Consider the following 25,122-nt stretch of genomic DNA (forward strand, 5'->3'; position numbering starts at 1 on the left):
GAATTTCATAAGTCAAACATTGAAAAAATAAGGAAAATACTCCAAAAAAACAGCTTCCCTTTATCCACAATTGAGAAAATAATTAAGAAAAGCAAATTACAACCCTCCAAAGAAAAACAAACAATTTTTTATAAATCGGTCGTATACATACCAAAATTACATGAAAGAGTCTGTAATGCCAATTTAATCGACAAGAATAATTTCGCAATAGCTCCAAAAACTATTAACACACTACAAAAATTATTTACGAATCTTAAATCAAAAATTGACAACATGGAAAAGTCCAACCTAATATATGAAATAAAGTGCAATGGGAATGAAAAAGATGGATGTGACAAGGTTTACATAGGAACTACGAAGAACAAACTAAAAACTCGTTTATCTGGCCATAAATCAGATCTAAAACATCGGTTACAGAGACCAATGCAAAAAACGGCACTATCAACACACTGTGCAGCAGAACATCACCACCCCGATATAGAGAGAACGCGTGTGCTACAGTGTGAGAGTAACTATAATAAGAGACTAACACTGGAGATGTTACACATTCTCAACACACCAACAGAAAAGAGAATGAACTATAAGACAGACATTGACAATTTGGCGCAAAGCTACAGGAATCTGATCAGAAAAACAAAAGGGCGGAAGAACAATAGTTAGTATGACAACAGACGCTGTGTCGTTAGGTTCTACTCAATAGTGGGTGTAATATTTTTGTTGTTTTCGTAAGTGTTTTTAATGTAACATCAAATTTGTACGTATTTCAATGTTTTTGTATATATTTTCTTTTCTTTTTGTACACTCAGAATAATTTTCCCGATGAAGTCTTTCAATGAAAAGACGAAATATTGAATAAAAAAATAAATTAAAAAATACAGACCTCGAGCTCGTTTCAATCAACAATTCATTAATTGGAAAATTTTATTTCTATAGAAAATTTTGTCAAAATTTTATTCCTATAGAAAATTTTGTCAAAATTTTATTTCTATAGAAAATTTTGTCAAAATTTTATTTCAGTAGAAAATTTTGTCAAAATTTTATTTCAGTAGAATATTTTATCAAAGTTTTATTTCTATAGTAAATTTTATCAAAATTTTATTTTTAGGTTCTACTCAATAGTGGGTGTAATATTTTTGTTGTTTTCGTAAGTGTTTTTAATGTAACATCAAATTTGTACGTATTTCAATGTTTTTGTATATATTTTCTTTTCTTTTTGTACACTCAGAATAATTTTCCCGATGAAGTCTTTCAATGAAAAGACGAAATATTGAATAAAAAAATAAATTAAAAAATACAGACCTCGAGCTCGTTTCAATCAACAATTCATTAATTGGAAAATTTTATTTCTATAGAAAATTTTGTCAAAATTTTATTCCTATAGAAAATTTTGTCAAAATTTTATTTCTATAGAAAATTTTGTCAAAATTTTATTTCAGTAGAAAATTTTGTCAAAATTTTATTTCAGTAGAATATTTTATCAAAGTTTTATTTCTATAGTAAATTTTATCAAAATTTTATTTTTATAGAAAATGTTAAAATTTAATTTCTAAAAAATTTTGTCAAAATTTTATTTCTATCAAAAATTTTGTCAAAATTTTATTTCTTTTTTTGATTTCAGCTTAAAACCATACATTGACCAAACTACAAGTGCAGGTTAACCAACAGAGGAAAAGAATGTTTGTCAAATTTATTTGGGCAAAGTCTTATAGACTGCAAGATGGTTGGATGGACGCACGTTTCGGAATTACCACATTCCTCAACAGCATCCTCTATTTGCAGCAAAACTATCAACCAATTATCAGAATAAATTCAGGCAGTTCACTAAACCCAAAAGTGAACCACACTTGAACCTTCCGAAAAAAGGGGTTTACACAATAGCCGGCTTATGCCGAAAATTTTGTCAAAACTTTATTCCTATAGAAAATTTTGTCAAAATGTTATTTCTATAGAATATTTTGTCAAAGTTTTATTTCTGTAGAAAATTTTGTCAAAATTTTATTCCTATAGAAAATTTTGTCAAAACTTTATTCCTACAGAAAATTTTGTCAAAATGTTATTCCTATCGAAAATTTGCCAAAATTTTACTTCTATAGAAAATTTTGTCAAAATTTTAATTCTATAGAAACTTTTGTCAAAATTTGTAGACCTATAGAAAATTTTGTCAACATTTTTAGACTTCCAGAAAATTTTGTCAAAATTTTATTTCTCTAGAAAATTTTATAAAAATTGTATTCCTATAGAACATTTGTCAACATTTTTAGACCTATAGAAAATTTTGTCAAAATTTTATTCCTATAGAAAATTTTATTCCTACACCCAAAAAATTTTTTTTCTGATTCAATCACGAAATTAATTGATCCAATTAATTTTTAATTTAAATGTCTTCAATCACAGAAATGATAGTCAAAATTTTATTTCGGATTCCTACACACAAAAAATTATTTTTTTTTGATTCAATCACGAAATTAATTGATCCAATTAATTTTTAATTTAAATGTCGTCAATCACAGAAATGATAGTATCAATTAAAAAATGAAGTGAAAGTCAATTAAAAAATTAATTGATACTATTAATTTTTGTGATTGATTTTTGTTTCATTTAAAAAATTTGTTGAATCAATTAAATTTTTAATTGAATATGTTTTTATTCCTATAGAAAATTTTGTCAAAATTTTATTCCTATAGAAAATTTTTCCAAATTTTATTCCTGTAGGAAATTTTATCAAAATTATATTCCTATAGAAAATTTTATCAAAATTGTATTCGTATAAGAAATGTTGCAAAAATTTTATTCCTATGGAAAAGTTTGTCAAAGTTTTATTCTTATAGATAAATTTTTGTTAACATTTTATTCTTAGAGAAAATTTTGTCAAGGAATAAAATATTCCTACACATAATATTGTCAAAAATTTATACCTAGACAAAATTTTATCTCTACAGAATATTTTTAACTACTTCTGTGAAGTATTTCTATAGAAAATTTTGTCAAAAGTTTATTTCTATAAAGAGAAAATTGAACTCGAGCTATTGCAGGATGTCCCTGCATATGTTTCGGTGTAAAAATTCTATGTTTGGAATTAAAATTTTTGCACATTATTTTTAAGTGCAAGCATATAATGTTCATAAACTAGTATAACATGTTTGGGACATATATGCTAATATGTTAGAACATATTATGTATGGGACCTTACATGTTCTTAAATATAATAGTTTTGGATTTCAAACATATAAAATTAGAAACGTCATAGAGATCAAGAGAGTAGAAACAAGTATATAAAGCAGTAAGTTCGGCCGGGCCGAATCTTAAATACCCACCATCATGAATCTAATATTATAATTTCCTATGAAAATTTCAGGGGGATTTGATGACAAGCAGATCAGTTCAACCAGTACACTTCCCGAAGATAAATTCAAAGATTTTACCTATGAAGACTAGATCAGATTCTGGATTTATAAGAACCCTATTTGTTTGAGTTTTAGAGAAATCATAAACATAGTGTGCAAGTGTGCAAGAAAACGATGAAATAACGCCTTGATTTGAAATCTAACATCTGTAGATTTTTACCCCCATTATTTAAATGATTACCAGAAGTAAAATCTGGAAACTATAATTCACCATTTCCGGCACACCTCTTTATGTTCCTAACATACTTCTAGATTTAAAATTTCATGTGAATTTGATAAAAACTATGGTTTCTAAAAGCCCAAGAAGTAAAATCGGGAGATCGGTCTATTTGGGAGATAAACCAAAACATGGACCAATACACGCCATTTTCGGCTCTCATATTTAAGGTCCTAAAATACCTCTAGATTTCTCATTTCAGGCAAATTAGATAAAAACTACGGATTTTAGAAGCCTAAAAAATAAAATCTTTTCTTGCACACCTATTTATATTCCTAAAAACCTCCAGAAAAGTAATATCGGGAGATCGGTCTATCTGATGGCTATATCAAAACATGGACCTATACTCACCATTTTCAGCACAACTTTTTATGGTCCTAAAATACCTCTAGACTTCCAATTTGAGGCAAGTTGGATAAAAACTATGGTTTCTATAAGCCCAAGAATAAAATCTGGAGATCGGTCTATATGGAGGCTATAAAAACATGGACCGATACTCATCATTTTCAGCCTACCTCTTTAGGGTTTTAAAATACCGCTAGATTTCTAATTTCAGGCAAATTAGATAAATAGTACAAATTTTAGACGCCCATAAAGCAAAAACTGGAGATCGGTCTATATGGGGGCTATACCAAAACATGGACCGATACTCACCATTTTCGGCACGCCTCTTTATTGTTCCAAAATACCTCTACATTTCCAATTTCAGGCAAATTGGATAAAAACTAAGGATTCTATAAGCCCAAGACCCCATATCGGGAGATCGGTCTATATGGGGGATATACCAAAGCCTGGACCGATACTCACCATTTTTAGCACACCTCTTTATGGTCCTAAAATACCCCTAGATTTCAAATTTCAACCAAATTTTTGGCACACCTGTTTATGGTGCTAAAATACCTCTAGATTTCCAATTTCAGGCGAATTGGATAGAAACTACCGATTCTAGAAGCCCTATAAATATTATCGGGAGATCGGTCTATATGGGGGCTATACCAAAACATGGACCGATACTTACCATTTTTGGCACACCTCTTTGTGGTCCTAAAATACCTCTAGATTTCCAATTTCAGGCAAATTGGATAGAAACTAAGGTTTTTATAAGCCCAAGACCCCAAATCGGGAGGTTGGTTTATATGGGGACTATATCAAAACTTGGACCGATATAGCCCATCTTCGAACTTGACCTGCCTGCAGACAAAGGACGAGTTTGTGCGAAATTTCAGCACGATTGCTTTATTATTGAAGACTGTAGCGTGATTATAACAGACAGACAGACAGACAGCCAGACAGACAGACGGACAGACAGACATGGCTATATCGTCTTAGAATTTCTCCCTGATCAAGAAAATATATACTTTATATAGTCGGAAATCGATATTTCGATGTGTTACAAACGGAATGACAAACTTATTATACCCCCGTCACCATTCTATGGTGGTGGGTATAAAAAGATAAATATGGTGACGGAGATAGATAACGAAATACATGCATACACAGAAAAAAATTTCACGAAAATTTTTCCAATTAAAATTTTAATTGAGTTTTAAAAAATATTCGATTAAAAATTTAATTAATTCAACAAAATTTTTACACTGAAAAAACAATGAACCCACCAGGAAGAAAACATTTAGTTAATTTTAGAAAATTTTTTATATTTTTAGAAAACTTTAACTAAACAGTATTACAAATGCTGACATCACGCCGATATCACAAAAATAAGTAAATATTTTTCGACAAATTCAAGAAAATTTATTAGACGTAATTATTTTTTCCACTTGTTAAAGAAAATTTTGTAGTTTGAAGGAAAAAATTGGAGTTCAAAATTGCAAGAATGTCTTTAGTGACATACGAAGTTCATGATGGACGAATTTGTAGTAAAATTTACAAATTTAAAGAAATAATGAACTATTTGGCGAGAAGTACGAATTTAGTAAAACTTTTTACTTCTTTTTTGTATAATTTTTTCCCGCTTTTAGTTCATTTAACTAACGTACGCAAAAAATTATTAGAGTAAACGAAACTTTCTCCATATATAATAATTCCATGAACTAAAACAAAGTTAAATTGGCTTTAGTGAAATAGAGAGTTCAGTTTTTTTGAGTGTAGTTGAAAAAAATTAAATAGTATCAAAAATTAATAGTGTCAATTAATTTTTTAATTGGATCAATTAATTTTTTAACTATTTCTGTGATTGAAGACATTTCAATTAAAAAATTGATTGTATCAATTAATTTCGTGATGGAATCAGAACATTTTTTTTGTGTGTATATAGATGTTTAATTACAATAAAAGTGTAGGTTGCTGAGTACTCGTCCATGATACTTACATTTTTTAAAATAAATTACGAACATACATGCTTATTTCTATTCTATATATTATATTTAAGAAATTTTGTTGCAAGCAAACAAATGTTTAGAAACTGGAATTATCTGTTTGGAGCCTTAAATAATGATATGCTTAGGGTGAAACTTAACATGTTTGCACAGCGCAAACATTTTTCTGTTTGAGCAAATTCTGAAAATATATGTATATGCTTGATGCAGAATATATTTGGCAGTATATGTTACAGAGGCGATTTTTTTGAGTCACTGAACTAAACATGGAAGCGGGCAGAACTCAGTGATAAGAGAAGAAGAAGTTCATTACTGTGGTATCACAATGTACTGTATAGTCTATGTGAGCCTGAAACAATGGGATGGCACTGTACCTAACCTAACCTATGTCCAATTTCATTGAACTATCGATATCATTTCTAAATATATAAGGAATACAATAATTTGTGCTTTCATTACAACATAGAAAGTCCTTTGAATATTCATGAGGAGAGTAAATCCTTGATTTATATTCAAATTATTTATTAACATCAAGAACCAATACATTGTTACAAAAATAATGTATGCATAATATTTAAGGTAAATAGTTCATAAACTCCACATATATTTCTCTATATTGGATTATTGTATTGTATACAAGAAATTATTGGAAATCAAGTCTCAATTTTATATTTAAAAAAAAACAGAGATGCCATGAATTCGGTATGAAGGAAAATGGGGACAGTGTAATTCCATTTTCAGCTGTTCAAATCGGAGACTGAAACTGATGCTGGCGAGAGGTAGATGTCTGAGTTGATGTTTACACTCAAATGAAAAAAATAGTAAAAACCTAGTTGTCCAATGAACTATTTTTCTTTAGAAATAAATTCTTGACAAAATTTTCTTTATAATATTTTTTTTTGGAAATAAAATGTTGACAAAATTTTCTATAGAAATAAGATTTTCACAAAATTTTCTATAGAAATAAAATTTTGACAAAATTTTCTATAGAAATAAAATTTTAACAAAATAGAAATAAAATTTTGACAAGAAATACAATTTTGAAATACAATTTTTCAAAATTTGCGTAGAAATAACATTTTGACAAAATTTTCTATAGAAAAAAAATTTTCCAAAATATTGTATAGAAATAAAATTTCGACACAAATTTCTAAAGAAATAAAATTTGGACAAAAATTTCTAAAGAAATAAAATTTTGACAAAAATGTCTAGAGAAAAAAAATTTGACAAAAATGTCTAGAGAAAAAATTTTGACATAATTTTCTATAGAAATAAAATTTTGACAAAATTTTCTATGGAAATAAAATTTTGATAAAATTTTCTATATAAATAAAATTTTTACAAAATTTTCTATAAAAATAAAATTTTGACAAAATTTTCTACAGAATAAAATATTAACAAAATAAGGTTAAGTTCGAGTTTAGTAGGTAAAATCGTCATTTTTTCACGATTACTTTTCTTTTATAATCCACTTTAAGGAATACAAAATTTGCTTTGGGTTATTCCCCATCAAGTTATATACAAATATGTATAATTTTATGCCTTTTTTACTGATTTACTTTTCACTTTAGCGATTTTAGCGGCTAACCTCGAACTTAATACCCACATATAGACATAAAATGTTGACAGCATTTTCTTAGAAATAAAATTTTTCAAAATTTGCATAGAAGTGACATTTTGACAAAATATTCTATAGAAATAAAATTTTTCAAAATATTGTATGGAAATAAAATTTGGACAAAAATGTCTAGAGAAAAAAATTTTGACAAAAATGTCTAGAGAAAAAAATTTTGACCAAAAACGTCTAGAGAAAAAAATTTGATATAATTTTCTAGGAAATACAATTTTTACAAAATTTCCTATGGAAATAAAATTTTGACAAAATTTTCTAGAGATATAAAATTTTGACAACATTTTCTATAGAAATACAATTTTGACACCATTTTCTATAGAAATAAAATTTTTCAAAATTTGCGTAGAAATGACATTTTGACAAAATTTTCTATAGAAAAAAAATTTCCAAAATATTGTATATAAATAATATTTGGACAAAAATTTCTAAAGAAATAAAATTTTTACAAAAATGTCTAGAGAAAAAAATTTTGACGAAAATGTCTAGAGAAAAAAATTTTGACATAATTTTCTATGGAAATAAAATTTTGACAAAATTTTCTATGGAAATAAAATTTTTACAAAATTTTCTATAGAAAAAAAAATTTACAAAATTTTCTTTAGAAATAAAATTTTGACAAACTTTTCTACAGAAATAAAATATTCAAAAAAAAAAGAAATAAAATTTTGACAACATTTTCTATAGAAATAAAATTTTAACAAAATATTGTATAGAAATAAAATTTGGACAAAAATTTATAAAGAAATAAAATTTCGACAAAAATGTCTAGAGGAAAAAATGTTGACAAAATTTTCTATAGAAATAAAGTTTTGAGAAAAATGTCTAGAGGAAAAAATTTTGACAAATTTTTCTAAAGAAATAAAATTTTGGCAAAATTTTCTATGGAAATAAAATTTTGACAACATTTTCTATGGAAATAAAATTTTGGCAAAATTTTCTATAGAAATAAAATTTTGACAAAATTTTCTATGGAAATAAAATTTTGAAAAAAAATGTATGGAAATAAAATTTTGACAAAATTTTCTATAGAAATAAAATTTTTACAAAATTTTCTTTAGAAATAAAATTTTGACAAAATTTTCTACAGAAATAAAATATTAAAAAAAAGAAATAAAATTTTGACAACATTTTCTATAGAATAAAACTTTAACAAAATATTGTATAGAAATAAAATTTGGACAAAAATTTATAAAGAAATAAAATTTCGACAAAAATGTTTAGAGGAAAAAATGTTGACAAAATTTTCTATAGAAATAAAGTTTTGAGAAAAATGTCTAGAGGAAAAAATTTTGACAAAATTTTCTAAAGAAATAAAATTTTGGCAAAATTTTCTATGGAAATACAATTTTGATTTTCTATGGAAATAAAATTTTGAAAAAAAATGTATGGAAATAAAATTTTGACAAAATTTTCTATAGAAATAAAATTTTTACAAAATTTTCTTTAGAAATAAAATTTTGACAAAATTTTCTACAGAAATAAAATATTAAAGAAAGGAAATAAAATTTTGACAACATTTTCTATAGAATAAAACTTTAACAAAATATTGTATATAAATAAAATTTGGACAAAAATTTACAAAGAAATAAAATTTTGACAAAAATGTCTAGAAGAAAAAATTTTGACATAATTTTGTATAGAAATAAAATTTTGACAAAATTTTCTATGGAAATAAAATTTTGACAAAATTTTCTATTGAAATAAAATTTTTACAAAATTTTCTTTAGAAATAAATTGTTGAAAAATTTTTCTACAGAAATAAAATATTAAAAAAAAAGAAATAAAATGTTGACACATTTTCTATAGAATAAAATTTTAACAAAATATTGTATAGAAATAAAATTTGGAGAAAAATTATAAAGAAATAAAATTTTGACCAAAATGTCTAGAGGAAAAAAATCACTCAATGGGATCTATCCCATTAATTTTTAATTGAAATTTCTTCAATCACAGAAAATATATCATTAACCACCAACGTCAATTAAATTATTGATTGATTCAATTAAATAATTGATACAATTAATTTTTACGACTATTTTTTTGTCTCCCTACAGAACAAATGTTCCGATATTCTCAATCGCAAAAATTCAGTGTTCTTATATCCAATTCTTCAATCCAATTAAAGAGAACTAGGTTAGGTTAAAGTGGCAGCTCGATTAAGTTTCAGGCTCACTATATTATAAAATTTTAAGTTTGTATATTGTTGTATTGAAAATTTTGCAATATACGATTCAAAATATTTCTCCGTGAGAAATATCTTAATTGGCATCCCTATAATGTACTTTATTTGAATAAAATAAAATTCGCGAATAGTCCATGTCGCATAGATGTACATGAATAAATGAAGCATTGATTGCAATACAAACTTAAGCCAGAAATAAGTAAAGCAACATTGAACTAAATTTAACTTTGAGAAAGATTTAAAAATTAAAGAAAAAGCGGGGACAAGCTCTAAACCATACTGCAGCGCCTCTAGTGGCAAAACTCAAAAATATTCCAAATCCATTCAATCACAAATTAATTGTTGTTAATCCAACATAATTGTAAATCCTTCGGTCTTAGATTATTTTTGCTATGATTGACTACATTATAACATACTATGTATGTACAAGTATGAAATTTGCTTGCATATTTTTGTATTAAACATAAATCACGGCATTTCTTCGTAAAAACAAAATGTGAAAGGACGTTTCTAACATAACCATAACGATATGGGCATGCAACCATAAACAAAACATAAACATATCTTGGCAACCAAGGAAAAAGTTATGTTGTATGATCAATAACATGTTAACCCATTATGGTAAAGATTTTATTTGGTGGTCCCGAATGCAATAAATAATTCGGAACATTTTATTTATTTCAATTAATTGAGTAACACCCTCTACGAAGGTGTGGTATATAGATTGCTGTCATTTCTGAACTGCTCGTCTGACAGCTGACAGATTTTTCCAGAGTTTACCAGCTTACAAAAGCATGTTGATCTATTGCGTTCAGAAATAAAGTTATACCTCATGAAATTCAAGTATTATAGTGCGAATGCTATCGTTAGAATCCTCCAGCATTAAAATGCAAATAAATCCTTTGTTTCTCGTACCTTTGTTCGTTACCGTGATATTGGCATTCACGATTGCCAGAGTTGATAGAATTCTACCAAAATTGGTTTGTTTTACTGTTTGGTAGAATTCTTGGTATTCTGGTAGATTTTGCAATATATTCCTCTCCAACTAAGAGGTACTTCACAAATTTTCTATAGTAATATAACAAGTTGGGTGATAATTCCCCGGTTTTACAAATAAGAACACATTTTTTGTCAAAATTCGTTTTTTTATTCAACATTGGGCCCTTCAAGGGCGATACAACGATTATAACGACCTTCCAATTTTTTGATACCATGTTGGTAGTACTCCTTCGGTTTTGCCTCAAAATAGGCCTCAGTTTCGGCGATCACCTCTTCATTGCAGCCAAATTTTTCCCCTGCGAGCATCGTTTTGAGGTCTGAGAACAAGAAAAAGTCGCTGGGAGCCAGATCTGGAGAATACGGTTGGTGGGGAAGCAATTCGAAGCCCAATTCATGAATTTTTGCCATCGTTCTCAATGACTTGTGGCACGGTGCGTTGTCTTGGTGAAACAACACTTTTTTCTTCTTCATATGGGGCCGTTTTGCCGCGATTTCGACCTTCTAACGCTCCAATAACGCCATATAATAGTCACTGTTGATGGTTTTTCCCTTCTCAAGATAATCGATAAAAATTATTCCATGCGCATCCCAAAAAACAGAGGCCATTACATTGCCAACGGACTTTTGAGTCTTTCCACGCTTCGGAGACGGTTCGCCGGTCGCTGTCCACTCTGCCGACTGTCGATTGGACTCAGGAGTGTAGTGATGGAGCCATGTTTCATCCATTGTCACATATCGACGGAAAAACTCGGGTGTATTACGAGTTAACAGCTGCAAACACCGCTCAGAATCATCAACACGTTGTTGTTTTTGGTCAAATGTGAGCTCGCGCGGCACCCATTTTACACAGAGCTTCCGCATATCCAAATATTGGTGAATGATATGACCAACACGTTCCCTGGATATCTTTAAGGCCTCTGCTATCTCGATCAACTTCATTTTACGGTCATTCAAAATCATTTTGTGGATTTTTTGATATTTTCGTCGGTAACCACCTCTTTCGGGCGTCCACTGCGTTCACCGTCCTCCGTGCTCATTTACCCATGCTTGAATTTTGCATACCAATCAATTATTGTTGATTTTCCTGGGACAGAGTCCGGAAACTCATTATCAAGCCAAGTTTTTGCTTCCACCGTATTTTTTCCCTTCAGAAAACATTATTTTATCAAAACATTCCATTTTTTCACTATAACAAAAGTTGTTTCACAAAAGACGCTCTATCTCACAAACTAATTGACTTACAGACGTTAAATTTTGACACGAATTATTTGAATGTTGGTACTATATAAAAATAAAATGTATTTTATACTAGCGACGCTATCTATGTGTTAGACCGGCGCCATCTATGTGTCAGTTTCTTTGAAATAGAAATGTTGTTGTTTTTTGAGTTGTATTTTTATATTTAAAATTTTCCAATATTTCGAGACATCTCCGATGGTCGTCTTCAGGGAAATTACTTTAAAGTAAGTTTAAAGTAATTTCCCTGAAGACGAGCATCGGAGATGTCTCGAAATATTGGAAAATTTTAAATTTTTATAGAAATAAAATGTTGACAAAATTTTCTATAGAAATAAAATTTTGACCAAATTTTCTATAGAAATAAAATGTTGACAAAATTTTCTATAGAAATAAAATTTTGACAAAATGTTCTATGGAAATAAAATTTTGACAAAATTTTTTATGGAAATAAAAATTTGACAACATTTTCTATAGAAATAAATTTTTGACAAAATTTTCTATAGAAATAAAATTTTGACAAAATTTTCTATAGAAATAAAATTTTGACAAAATTTTCTATGGAAATAAAATTTTGACAAAATATTCTATACAAATAAAATTTTGACAAAATTTTCTATAGAAATAGAATTTTGACAAACATTTCTATAGAATTAAAATTTTGACAAAATTTTCAATAGAAATAAAATGTTGACAAAATTGTCTATAGAAACATATTTTGACAAAATTTTCTATAGAAATAAAATTTTCACAAAATTTTCTATACAAATAAAATTTTGACAAAATTTTCTATAGAAATAAAATTTTGACAAAATTTTCTATAGAAATAAAATTTTCACAAAATTTTCTATAGAAATAAAATTTTGACAAAATTTTCTATAGAAATAAAATTTTGACAAAATTTTCTATAGAAATAAAATTTTGACAAAATTTTCTATAGAAATAGAATTTTGACAAAATTTTCTATGGAAATAAAATTTTGACAAAATTTTCTATAGAAATAAAATTTTGACAATTTTTTCTATAGAAATAAAATTTTGACAAAATTTTCTATAGAAATAAAATTTTGACAAAATTTTCTATAGAAACAAATTTTGACAAATTTTTCTATAGAATTAAAATTTTGACAAGAATTTTCTATAGAAATAAAATTTTGACAAAATTTTCTATAGAAATAGAATTTTGACAAATTTTCTATAGAAATAAAATTTTGACAAAATTTTCTAGAGATATAAAAATTTGACAAAATTTTCTATAGAAATAAAATTTTGACAAAATATTCTATACAAATAAAATTTTGACAAAATTTGCTATAGAATTAAAATTTTGACAAAATTTTCTACAGAATTAAAATTTTGACAAAATTTTCTATACAAATAAAATTTTGAAAAAATTTTCTACAAAAATAAAATTTGACAAAATATTTTTTTGTTTGGCTCGAGTGGCAGCCGTGGTTGCAACGCGTCCAAGTGGTCTGAATACGATATTGCCTTAAATATATTTTTCTACCTTTCGGCCGTAAAGGTTTAAGGGGAAATCTTGCTAAACTATACATAATTTCATACACGTGTATTTGTGTGTGTACATATTTTCCTTTGCCGGTAACGTACCATCCTTCTCACAATGGAAGGGAAATTAACTAGCACCCATCGACACAAATATGTAGTAACTACTGTTCTATTTTTGCGTCTTTGACACGAGCAGTCGGTAGTTGGTATGGTGACATTATGAATTGAAAACTAACAAACGAATTGAGTTTCGATTCTTCCGGATAGCAGAGAGGACGTTTTTTCACAAAAACATCGCATATTCATCAGCATTGTATTAGAAAATTTCACTATAGCTACAATAACTTGGTCAAAATGTTGAATAATATGAGAGCAAAACGTATGAATGGTTTACATTTGACCGGTACCAGCTTGGGTCCAATGGCCAGATTACCACCGAAATATTCCGATGAGGATTGGGACTTCAATAATAAAGTCAAGCTTCGTATAACATGTGACCAAGAACGAATGGCTGAGCGCATAATGGAGTAGGTGGGAATGGCTATCGAGGTGCTCTGTGACGTTGCCTTCTTATCTCTTTTTCAGGGAATCTCGCCGAGTAATGGACGATGTCAATGATACCACAAGAAATTGGCAACGAGAAGTCGAACATCAGATGCGAGAGCGGGCTAGCGAAATTCGTTTCTTGCTCGATGAATTGAATAAACAGAAGAAAACTGCTCTTCTGGAGGATGAAGCTTTGAATACCTACCGCATGCGAATTTTGAATGCCATCGGATTTCTTAAGGAGAAGTCGTTGGCCATTTGTCAACGTTGTTTGGTATTGCGTGAGGGCCGCCTTGGTGTGGATCTTTGTGAGGATGATGTCGATCGCTCGTTGCGTTGTGAACTGAAGGTTATCAAAGGTTGCCAGTGTCTAATGGACAAAGCCTTAAAGGAAACCAATGAGCAATTGCGAAAATTACGTGCCACCATGTATTTGTTGGACAAAGATCTGGCCCAGAAGGATAAATCGCTTTTTATCGATGAGAAGAATTTGACCTTGAGAGGAAGTCAACGGGAAATGGGTGGGGGTGAATTGGCCCATCATCATTGGTAAGTTGTTTGTGTGAAAGAGTCCGAAATACATATATTATTTTTCAATTTTCCCCTAATTTAATTAGCTCCTTTAGAGCAAGGCGTATAGTCCAGCCTATACAAGGTGGCTGATATGTAAGGCAACAAAATAAAGCGCTATATTTTTTATTTTTTAGTTTTATTGTTCAAAAGCAAACAATGCCGGGAATAACATCCAATTTTAGAATCAGTTTGGCTACCATATGGCCTTTAGACGGCCGCCAAAGCCCTCACAGGCGCATGAAAGTGACTCTGCCATTTCCGTCTTAAGATGGAAGACACTTCGCTATGTTTTAGGGCCAACTTTACACTCCAAAATGCCCCAAGCGTAAAAGTGCAACGGATTAAGATTCGAAGATTTTGGTGGCCATGGGCGGTAGCAATGACGCGAGGAACCTCCAAGTCATTCTTGGTTGACGCGTACTGAGTCCTATTGGAAAGTCCATGGTGTTGTCTTCAAAACGGTCAAGAAAGACTTCACACCCTACTCGAAAGTAGTTCTGCGATATTTTGGCCCATTCCCGGCGAAGACCCGTCTTGATATGATCAACAATTTGTTATTTTTTTAAGATCCCAATCGCAAAAGTACAACGGATTGAGATTCGGAGATTTTGGTGGCCATTTTGCGGTAGAAATGAAGCGAAGAACCTCCCTTTTAAGCCATTGGTTAAGGCGTGCTGAGCCCTATGGGAATGTGCATGGTCTGCGGCCAAAATGTTTGTCCACCCAGGGCTTTAGGACATTTTGCTCGCAATATGATTGCAATAAATATTTTGTACAAGTGTACAAAATGGCAAAGAATGTTTCTTTGGCTCGCACGCTACGTTTTTTACTACAAACCCCATCTTTCTAACGCCATCTAGCGGCATACGATGAAACTGGCTACTGATACACACCAAGAAAATTTGATTTAAAATTAGCCAACGAAATTCATTGACATTGCATTACTATTATGTAAATGTTTATAATAGTCCGAAATGTTTCGTTAAGCATAACAATAACAATGACGAAAATGTTCATTGTATTTATGAAATTGTTTCATTGGCTAATTTTAATGACAGTTTTTGTTAATATTACAAAGCTTTTTCTACTAGAGTATATTTTTTGTACTTTTTTTAAATCTTTGTTACATTTACCTCAATTATTTTCTCTATTCTATCTACAGCCAATATTCTCTAAGTGAATGGCAACATACTACCTATAAAAATTTAGAAAACAATGCCAGGGAGCTGAATTCTGCTGCCCAATTGAGAGCCTATGTTGATTTGTTACTCAAACAAGTCTGTGAGGATATGCAAAATCAAACGGATCGCACCAATGAAGCCTTTGCCCGTCGTATTGCCGAACAACGTCATGTGAAAAATTGTTTGGAAAATAAGCATAGCGACACTATGAATCACATTCATGAGGTTCAACAAAATCTTCAAATGCTCGACAAGGAATTGTGCGATAAGAATCGAGCCCAGCAATTGTGTTTGACCCGTTTGGGTAATCGTGCTACCCGCCCCGGGGTTGAATTGACTTGTGATGAAGTCCAAGATGCTCTCTATCATGAGTTGGAAGCTCTAAAGGGTTCTCTGTGCAAATTGAATAACAAGGTGCAGGAGAATAAGGCCTCATTGCGTTATCTGATGCATGTCCAGGTTATGCAGGAGGAGGAAATTAACATTAAGGCGAATTCGATAAAAATCGATGAAGTGGATTGTATGACAATACGTCAGGCTTTAAAATATCAATCATTTTAAATTACCTTGTGACGAAATATACAAAATTTTATTGGAGTTTGTAGTGGCACTCAAAGCGTTTGAGTGACGAATTAATTAATAAAAAAAACATGTTAAAACTTGCATTCGAATTGAATTGAAAAATTTTGAATTTATTTACTTTGAAGGATATTGTTTACCTCCCCAGATTCCTGGATCAATATTTGTTGTTGTATTAGTAAAATGCAACTCCTTCAACATAAATTTAAAAAAAATACGACTTTATGTTGGTATAAAAAGGAACTTTGTTCAGAAACCGGAAATATAATTGTAAGCATGGCGAAAGTTTTGTATATGTAATTACGGCCTTATGTTATGTGTAAACACGACCGCTAAGGCTCTTTAACGTATAGAGCAAAATTGTCTACATTTTTCAAAAACTGCTCCATATAACTACAAGTAAAATAAGCCGACATAGTCCTATTCCATCAAATTTTCTTAAAATAATTTGTGTGCTTTTTATTCAGAAATTCTGCCTATTCAAAAAAGGGCATTTAGACAGTTTTGCCATTGAAAAAACAAGGCGGTAGAGGTCTCTGCCACAATAATGCCATAAAGATTGTTGATATTTATTTATTGATATTTTTCAAAGCGAAACGCAAGACATTTGAAAGCGATATCGACAAAATCTTTTTTATATTATGCGCTTTACAGACTATCAGTTATTCCGGACGACAGTGCTCGTGTCGGACATATCCCATATATTGTGCACACTATAAGTTAAGCCCGAAGGCATAATCGATACTGCTGCATGTTTATGGAATCGATAACACATTTACCGATTATTTAGTCATCGCCGACGAGTCGTATCGATCCGACACACTGTAAGATTCTTTACAAACACCGACATTCCGTCCGGAATAACTGATAGTCTGTAAAGCGCATTATGCTAGCAAAGACATCTAGTGCTTCAGTTTTGCAATGTCAAAGCTGCATCATAGAGAGAATAAAAAGACAAGAGGACGAAACTGTGAAGCGAAACTGCGTCAGTAGGTGGCAGTAATGAGCAGTGCTGCCAGGTGATTTTTGATTCTTCCCCCCAAATCTTAAGAAAAAACCCCCTAAATTGGTCTAGACTTTTTTCAAAAACCCCCAAAAAATTGAAGAATGTTAATAAGTCAAAAAGGTGTCCCAAATTTCGTTAAAAAAATCCTGCAGTGATAACTTTACAAATTAAATTTAACACAAATATATACTGAAAGGTTTTTTTTTCTGAAGAACAAAATTTCTTTTGAAGTAAATAAAAATCAGTAGATAACATCATTATACCACTTTTCACAAATTCGGGTTTATTTATCTAAAATTTCGTTCCTGAGGAAAGTAATTTTTCTATGGGTATAATAATACAAAATGTATATCAATATGAAGAGCAGACAAAACAATATAATTCAATGTATAAATCTTTCAACTCAAATTAATTAAAACAACGGCTTATAAAGTACAAATAATAGAAATAAAAAATAAACAAAAATTAAAGTTCAGTAAATATATACATTACCAAAATTGTAGGCGTGAAATGATGAGACCAATAATTTAATGTTACAATACCATTTCATATGGCGATTTCGATTGGGAAAAAGGGTGCAACATTCTCGAAATTGATAGCAAAATATGAAGGACACTGTGATAGATTTTGGATCCTCCCAATAAACACAAACGTTTGAAAAATACTAAAATGCAATAATTTTTCAAACATTTTTTCAAAGGATTAGGGTAATATTCAAGTTGAGAAATTGTTGAGAAAATCGCGTTCTCAACAAAAAACAGACATTACCCTCAACAGTAAAATTCAACACAATAGCAATAATCTCTCAATTGTAATCCTCAAATTGAAATGCATTGCTACTCAATAATTTCTCAAACAGTTTTCAATGTGAGACAAATTAAAAACTAATATTGCTTCGAATATTTTCTAACCACAATTTGCATGAAAGTCAATCCCAGTTCTTACTGAAAGTCAACACTAAATTTCTAGTGATTTTGTACATTTTATTAATTTTTTTCGTTAAAAATATAATAATATTAAAAATAACATTTACAATATATAAAAATAATAATATGTTATAATACCAATCAAAACATAATTATCTTATTAAAGGTATTAATAACTAAAACTATCAATACAACTTTAAATAACTTAAACATTTTTCATGTATAATTTCCCCCATAATGTTGGTGTCACATAACTATTAATTAATTAATTATTAATTAATATGCTGACAATTTCAAATAATTACTATCGAGGAACTTGCTGGCCTGCGTGTTAGAATAGATTCCATCAAGAGGAATTCACAAAATATCAAACTGATGACGGAATGTAAATTGATGTAATGCACATTTTCATCCAGAAGTTCTTGATTTAGGAACTGTTGCACTTTGTTTTAATTGGTTGCACTTTGCAAGTTTTCTGGAATCTTTTCTTTGTTGTTTCCTTCATCATTTTTTCACCGGTCAACATCTTCCAAGAATATAACATCCAATGATTTTAGTTTTCTGCAAAACAATCGAGTTTTGTGATTTCCATTACGTTTTCATTTCACTTTTTATTTTGACTTACCAATTATAATTACCGTTTTGGATTAATTTCAGTTTTATGTCAATAAAAATAACTGACCACGTACTTCGTGGCACAAAATGTATTGAAACCCACAAAATTCCTCAAGAACGTTGGTGTCACAAAATTCTTGTAAAACTCATTAAAATTAGGGAAATTAGCAAGGAACTTGATGACTAGAGAGTTAGAATAAATTTCCAGCAATTTCAATTCACAAAATATCAAATTAAACCGATGATGCGATGTAAATTAAACTATAGGCGTGATGCGAATTATCACCCAGTAGTTGATATGGAAAAGCATAAATACCAAGTTTAATTCATTGTACTTTGATTTATGGAAACTTTCTCTTTTCGATAAGCCACCATCATTTTTCATTGGTCAACCTCTTAATGTTTCCAAGAATGCAGCATCCAAATATTTTAGTTTTCTGCAATGAGATTTAAATTTAGTGACTTCTCTAAAGTGTTGATTTAATTTTTCATATTGACTTACCAATTATTATAAACTATTTGAAGCAGTTCCAGTTACTTGTCCAACATTTTTTCATCGGTCAGCTTTTTAATGTCTTAAAGAACGTAGAATCCATAATTTTAGTTTTCGGCAAAGAGATATAATTTAGTGTCTTCCTTAAAGTTTCATATCATTTTTTTATTTTCACTTACGTATTATTAGAAACTATTTGGAGTAAATTCAGTTTTTTGTCTAAAATGTTTTTTATTTCTTTCAATTGACCACGAACTTCGTTGCACAAACAAGTATTGAAAACCACATGGTTTTTTCGTTGCATTTTAGGGTAGTGTTTTGTCAAAGTTTTCTCATATTATCTTCAACCCCTTTTCAAAGATTTCGTCAACATTTTGGCAAATTGGAAGTAATTCGCAAACAATTTGAAGATGTATTGAATATTAGCTGTTTCAAGTCAAGTTGAATTTATGTTGATAATTATAGTAACCCTCAAACTGAAAAGTTGTTGCATTTGAAAAACGCTCATCCTGTGTTTATTGGGCTGTATCTCTCACAATATTGGGAATTAAAAATAACTTTGGAATGACGCTATCATTTGGTCGAAAATGCAATAAGGAAAAAAAAGAAGGGTAACACCAAGGCAACATATTTTTGCGAATCGAAAACGCCATTAATTTGTTTTTAATTGTATCAAATATTAAAAATGCCCCTTCAACAGATGCGTTTAAAACAGAATGTCATTGCTTACTTGCTTGTATTTAAGAACTGGGTTGAGTTCCCTCATTGTTTTTTTTTTCAAAATTCATGCCAGAATTGTTCCCAATTTTGTTGAGAATTGCTCCACTTTATAGGGTCTAAAATAATTTTTTACCCCCAAAAATCCCCCCCAATAAATGTTACCCCTAAAAATCCCCCTAAACGTGTAAAAAATCCCTAAATTTGGGGGGAAAACCCCCAACCTGGCAACACTGGTCATGAGGAAAATTTCTCTAATATCATGCAGTTTTTGTCGGCGCTTCTCTCAAATATCATACAGTTTGCGTCGGCGTCACCCAGTTCAGCTCTGTCGGCTTTACGAAACGTAAGAAAATAGGATTTATAACCTACTTTCTAATAACAAATGTTCTTTTATATAATTCGTTTCATTCTATTAATTTTTTAGCAGACAATTTGAAATTATAACTGTCGATGTCTTTATAAAGAATTTATCAAAACAGCGCTTCGACCGCAACGTCGATAATACCAAGGCTACAGTCATTGTGTGACATCTATACGGTTGACATTTGTTGTTTTTGTAGAAGAGAAATTTTCGTCCTCTTGTGTTTTCATTCCCTCTGGCTCCATCATAATCACGGTTTCCCAGTTGGTAGAATTCTATCAAAACCAGACAATGAAGCCGACCCATTTTTGTCTCTTCGGCGGCGAACAATTATCCATTATAAAATCAATTTGAAGCAGAGAATGAAGCCGACCCATTTTTGTCGGCGGCGGCTTGACGGCTAAGCCGATATAAATTTGTCTATTCGGCGGATCATAATTATCCATTATAAAACAGAGAATGAAGCCGACCCATTTTTGTCGGCGGCGGCTAACACTAAATTTTTGCCTCCGGCGGCGCCGGCTTGACAGCTAAGCCGATAAAAAATTGTCTGTTCGGCGGAGCATAATTATCTATTAAAAAATCAATTTGAAGTTTTCCGAATTGTAATGAGATTAGTTGTACAACCAATCTTACAACCAAATTTACATTTCATTGAAATTTTTTGAGCTAAATTTTTGTAACACTATTATAGCAACTTGATACTAATTGATTGAAAGTGGAAAGTTCAAAATTTTGGCAAAAACTATAACAAATATTATTAAATTTTTCTGATATAAATCAATATTTTAGATTAATTGCCCAGCAAAAAAATTTGGAAGTTCTTCCAAAGGTACAACTTTAAAAGCACTTCCAGAAGATGTACTCCCAATGATGTTCTTTATTTTAACTACCCAGGAAGTTCTTTTAATTTAATTTTTTAAAACTTTCTTTTTTTCATATTTTTAATGGATAATGTTAACTTTTTTTGTTTCAAAAAGGTTAAAAACAGAGTAAGAATTTAAAAAATGGTGCAAATCATTTAAATTTTGTCGAAAAAAATGCTGAATCCAATCTGAAAAAATTGCGAATTTTTGAAAATATTTGAGGTCAAACGTTTCCGAGAAGCGTTAGAATCCATTAAAAAATATAAAAATGTATAAAAATTATTTATTGGACAAATTATCACAAAAATTTTTAATTTACATTCAAAACATTGAATTCGGATAACACCTAAAGAAGTGATGCAAATTCAGTGCAACGGATGTTGAAATGGAGGACTTCCGTCCTATGACAAGCCCATGTTGAATTCATCGCTTCTGCGTCAATTTTGCACCACTTCCGGATCCAAAAAGAACATTTTCATTACTTTTTTGGCGACGCTTTTTTTGCTGGGTGGCGGCTAAATTTGAGTCGGGATGAGTCGACATATTCGGCGGCGGCGTCGACTGCTAAAAACGGGACGGCGACGGCGCGACTCGGCGACTTCATTCTCTGTTATAAAATCAATTTGAAGTTATTCGAGTAGTAATGAGATTAGTCGTACAACCAATCTTACAATCAAATTTAATTTAGTTAAAATTTTCTGAGCTAAATCTTTGCAAAACTATTATAGCAGTTTGAAATTGATTGATTGTGGGTGGAAGGTTCAACATTTATGGCAAAATATGACAATTATTAATCGACAATTAAATCAATATTTTTGATTAATTGGCTTCATTCTCTGATCAAAACTGATAATTTTTTTACTGTACTTCAATTTTCTATAGAAGGGCTGTTTTATTTTAGCACTGGATATGCTAAGCCGTTAAGGACTAAAATAAAACAGAGTACTCGTTTATCCAGGACATCTCCAAAAATATGCAACACTGTCATCAGCTGTTTAAAAACAATCACAGAAAAGAAGTGAAATCTTGCATTTTTAATGTATGAAATGCTTCAATTAGTAATAAATATTTACTGCTGCGATTATTTATGACACTGTATCACTTTGAATTTCACGTTTTTCGGTAAAATAGTAACAATAAATTGCTATTGTGAATCGAAGAAGCGTCACTTTATCCAAATACAATCTGGCAACATCGGCGCGAATTGCACTGATGAGATGTTCTGCATAGAACACCAGTGCAACGATGTTCTGGATAGCCCATACAAATGTTGCATCCAGTGCAAAAAGAAAACAGCCCTAGAAATAAAATTTTAAAAATTTTTTCTATAAAAATAAAATTTTCTATAGAAATAAAGTTTAGAGAAAAAATTCTATAAAAATAATATTTTGAGAAAATTTTCTACAGAAATAAAATTTTGACAAAGTTTCATATAAAGGGTGATTCTTTTGAGGTTAGGATTTTCATGCATTAGTATTTGACAGATCACGTGGGATTTCAGACATGGTGTCAAAGAGAAAGATGCTCAGTATGCTTTGACATTTCATCATGAATAGACTTACCCTGCCAACATTTTTTGAATTTGGGGACTCTTTTGAGAATCCCCACTACGTCGAAAACAATCATATACGACATCAAAAACTCGTCGGAAAAGCGCCGTCACTATTGAGAAGTTGTACCACGCCAAGTTACTACAAAAATGTTTCGCATGAGTGCAATTATTAGGTGCCTTTATAGATCAATTTAGAACGACGCCAATAAGGGACCCTCCAAACAATCAGAAAAAGTGCATTTTAAGATAGTTGTAAAAGAATCATTGTGGTCGAGTAAAACACGTTTGTTTAGATATTTATTAATTTGATTAAACATTTACAAATTCTTAAAAATATAACATTTATACCACTATCACATTATATTTAACATAATTTTTGGTATTAATGATGATGTTGAGTTACAAGTAGCGAGTTACATGTTGCTGCGTCTATCAACCAGTGTTTTTATTCCATGGAGGCAGCGTGTCTGTAAAATATCTGAAAAACAATCACTTTATTCCATTTGGAAAATCACCAAATTGTTCACCAATATACCTTTCACAATTTTAAGCGTATAATCTATGTTTTCAGAACTTTATTTTCGTTTTTATTTAATTAAAATATAACAAGCTGGTTGCGCTTGGCGTTTCACAAAAAAATGGCTTTTTTAACAGTAGGGATGGCAAATTACTTGCATGTACTTTTTGATGTACCTTTTCATGATGGTTGAAGTGACATTTACGAGTCTGTGGTAACGATGAGGTTGAAATGGAACTTTGAAATGCTGGCAGGGTACTAACGAGCCACAACGTCGAATTTTCAGTGAATGGGCCCTAGAAAAGTTGGCAGAAAATCCGCTTTTTTATCGACAAATTTTGTTCAGCGATGAGGCTCATTTCTGGTTGAATGGCTACGTAAATAAGCAAAATTGCCGCATTTGGAGTGAAGAGCAACCAGAAGCCGTTCAAGAACTGCCCATGCATCCCGAAAAATGCACTGTTTGGTGTGGTTTGTACGCTGGTGGAATCATTGGACCGTATTTTTTCAAAGATGCTGTTGGACGCAACGTTACGGTGAATGGCGATCGCTATCGTTCGATGCTAACAAACTTTTTGTTGCCAAAAATGGAAGAACTGAACTTGGTTGACATGTGGTTTCAACAAGATGGCGCTACATGCCACACAGCTCGCGATTCTATGGCCATTTGGAGGGAAAACTTCGGAGAACAATTCATCTCAAGAAATGGACCGGTAAGTTGGCCACCAAGATCATGCGATTTGACGCCTTTAGACTATTTTTTGTGGGGCTACGTCAAGTCTAAAGTCTACAGAAATAAGCCAGCAACTATTCCAGCTTTGGAAGACAACATTTCCGAAGAAATTCGGGCTATTCCGGCCGAAATGCTCGAAAAAGTTGCCCAAAATTGGACTTTCCGAATGGACCACCTAAGACGCAGCCGCGGTCAACATTTAAATGAAATTATCTTCAAAAAGTAAATGTCATGGACCAATCTAACGTTTCAAATAAAGAACCGATGAGATTTTGCAAATTTTATGCGTTTTTTTTTAAAAAAAAAGTTATCAAGCTCTTAACAAATCACCCTTTAGAAGTAAAAATTTTGAGAAAATTTTCTATAGATATAAAATGTTGACAACATTTTCTATAGATATACAATTTTGACAACATTTTCTATAAAAATAAAATTTTGAGAAAATTTTCTATAGTAATAAAATTTTGAGAAAAATTTCTATAAAAATAAAATTTTGAGAAAATTTTCTATAGAATTAATATTTTGAGAAAATTTTCTACATAAATAAGATTTTGAGAAAAATTTTCTACATAAATAAGATTTTGAGAAAAATTTCTATAGAAGTTAAAATTTTGACAAAATTTTCTATTGAAGTTAAAATATTGACAAATTTTTCTATAAATTCAATATCTTTAAAAATTTTTATTTTCTGGTTAGATCTTGTTATCAAAATCCATTGTGGGTAAGTTCTCCCTTTTTGTAGAAGTAGTAACATTTCCTTGTTAGGTTAGGTTAGGTAGTGGCAGCCCGATATTTCAGGCTCACTTGAGTTCAATGACAAGGGACCTCATTTTTATAGTCGAGTCCCAACGGGGTTCCACATTGCAGTGAAACCATTTAGAGAAGCTTTGAAACACTCAGAAATGTCACCAGCATTACTGAGGTGGGGTCGAAACTGGG

The 25,122-nt window shown here is 30.3% G+C and overlaps 1 protein-coding gene and 4 long non-coding RNA genes across 5 annotated transcripts; 3 read left to right on the forward strand and 2 right to left on the reverse strand.

Moving 5' to 3' along the window:
• Positions 1-62: 62 nt before the first annotated feature.
• LOC142236497 (uncharacterized) lies at positions 63-877 on the forward strand. Its single transcript, XR_012722060.1, has 2 exons — positions 63-725; positions 807-877. It is a non-coding gene; the product is annotated as an uncharacterized LOC142236497 (long non-coding RNA).
• Positions 878-1,101: 224 nt separating this feature from the next.
• LOC142234823 (uncharacterized) lies at positions 1,102-1,296 on the forward strand. The gene is made up of 2 exons (XR_012721722.1): positions 1,102-1,144; positions 1,226-1,296. It is a non-coding gene; the product is annotated as an uncharacterized LOC142234823 (long non-coding RNA).
• Positions 1,297-13,709: 12,413 nt separating this feature from the next.
• On the forward strand, positions 13,710-16,499 carry Tektin-C (Tektin C). The gene is made up of 3 exons (XM_075307530.1): positions 13,710-14,042; positions 14,101-14,610; positions 15,797-16,499. The coding sequence occupies exons 1-3, from the start codon at positions 13,870-13,872 to the stop codon at positions 16,374-16,376; spliced, it is 1,263 nt and encodes a 420-aa protein (XP_075163645.1). The 5' UTR covers positions 13,710-13,869; the 3' UTR covers positions 16,377-16,499.
• Positions 16,500-18,423: 1,924 nt separating this feature from the next.
• Positions 18,424-19,844, reverse strand: LOC142233973 (uncharacterized). Its single transcript, XR_012721528.1, has 4 exons — positions 19,614-19,844; positions 19,444-19,505; positions 18,952-19,378; positions 18,424-18,887 (listed from the first exon to the last, which is right to left on the reverse strand). It is a non-coding gene; the product is annotated as an uncharacterized LOC142233973 (long non-coding RNA).
• Positions 19,845-23,217: 3,373 nt separating this feature from the next.
• Positions 23,218-23,697, reverse strand: LOC142237122 (uncharacterized). Its single transcript, XR_012722353.1, has 2 exons — positions 23,469-23,697; positions 23,218-23,411 (listed from the first exon to the last, which is right to left on the reverse strand). It is a non-coding gene; the product is annotated as an uncharacterized LOC142237122 (long non-coding RNA).
• Positions 23,698-25,122: the final 1,425 nt, after the last annotated feature.

The sequence above is a fragment of the Haematobia irritans genome, chromosome 4 (genome assembly GCF_050003625.1).
Source record: "Haematobia irritans isolate KBUSLIRL chromosome 4, ASM5000362v1, whole genome shotgun sequence".
Lineage (NCBI taxonomy): Eukaryota > Metazoa > Arthropoda > Insecta > Diptera > Muscidae > Haematobia > Haematobia irritans.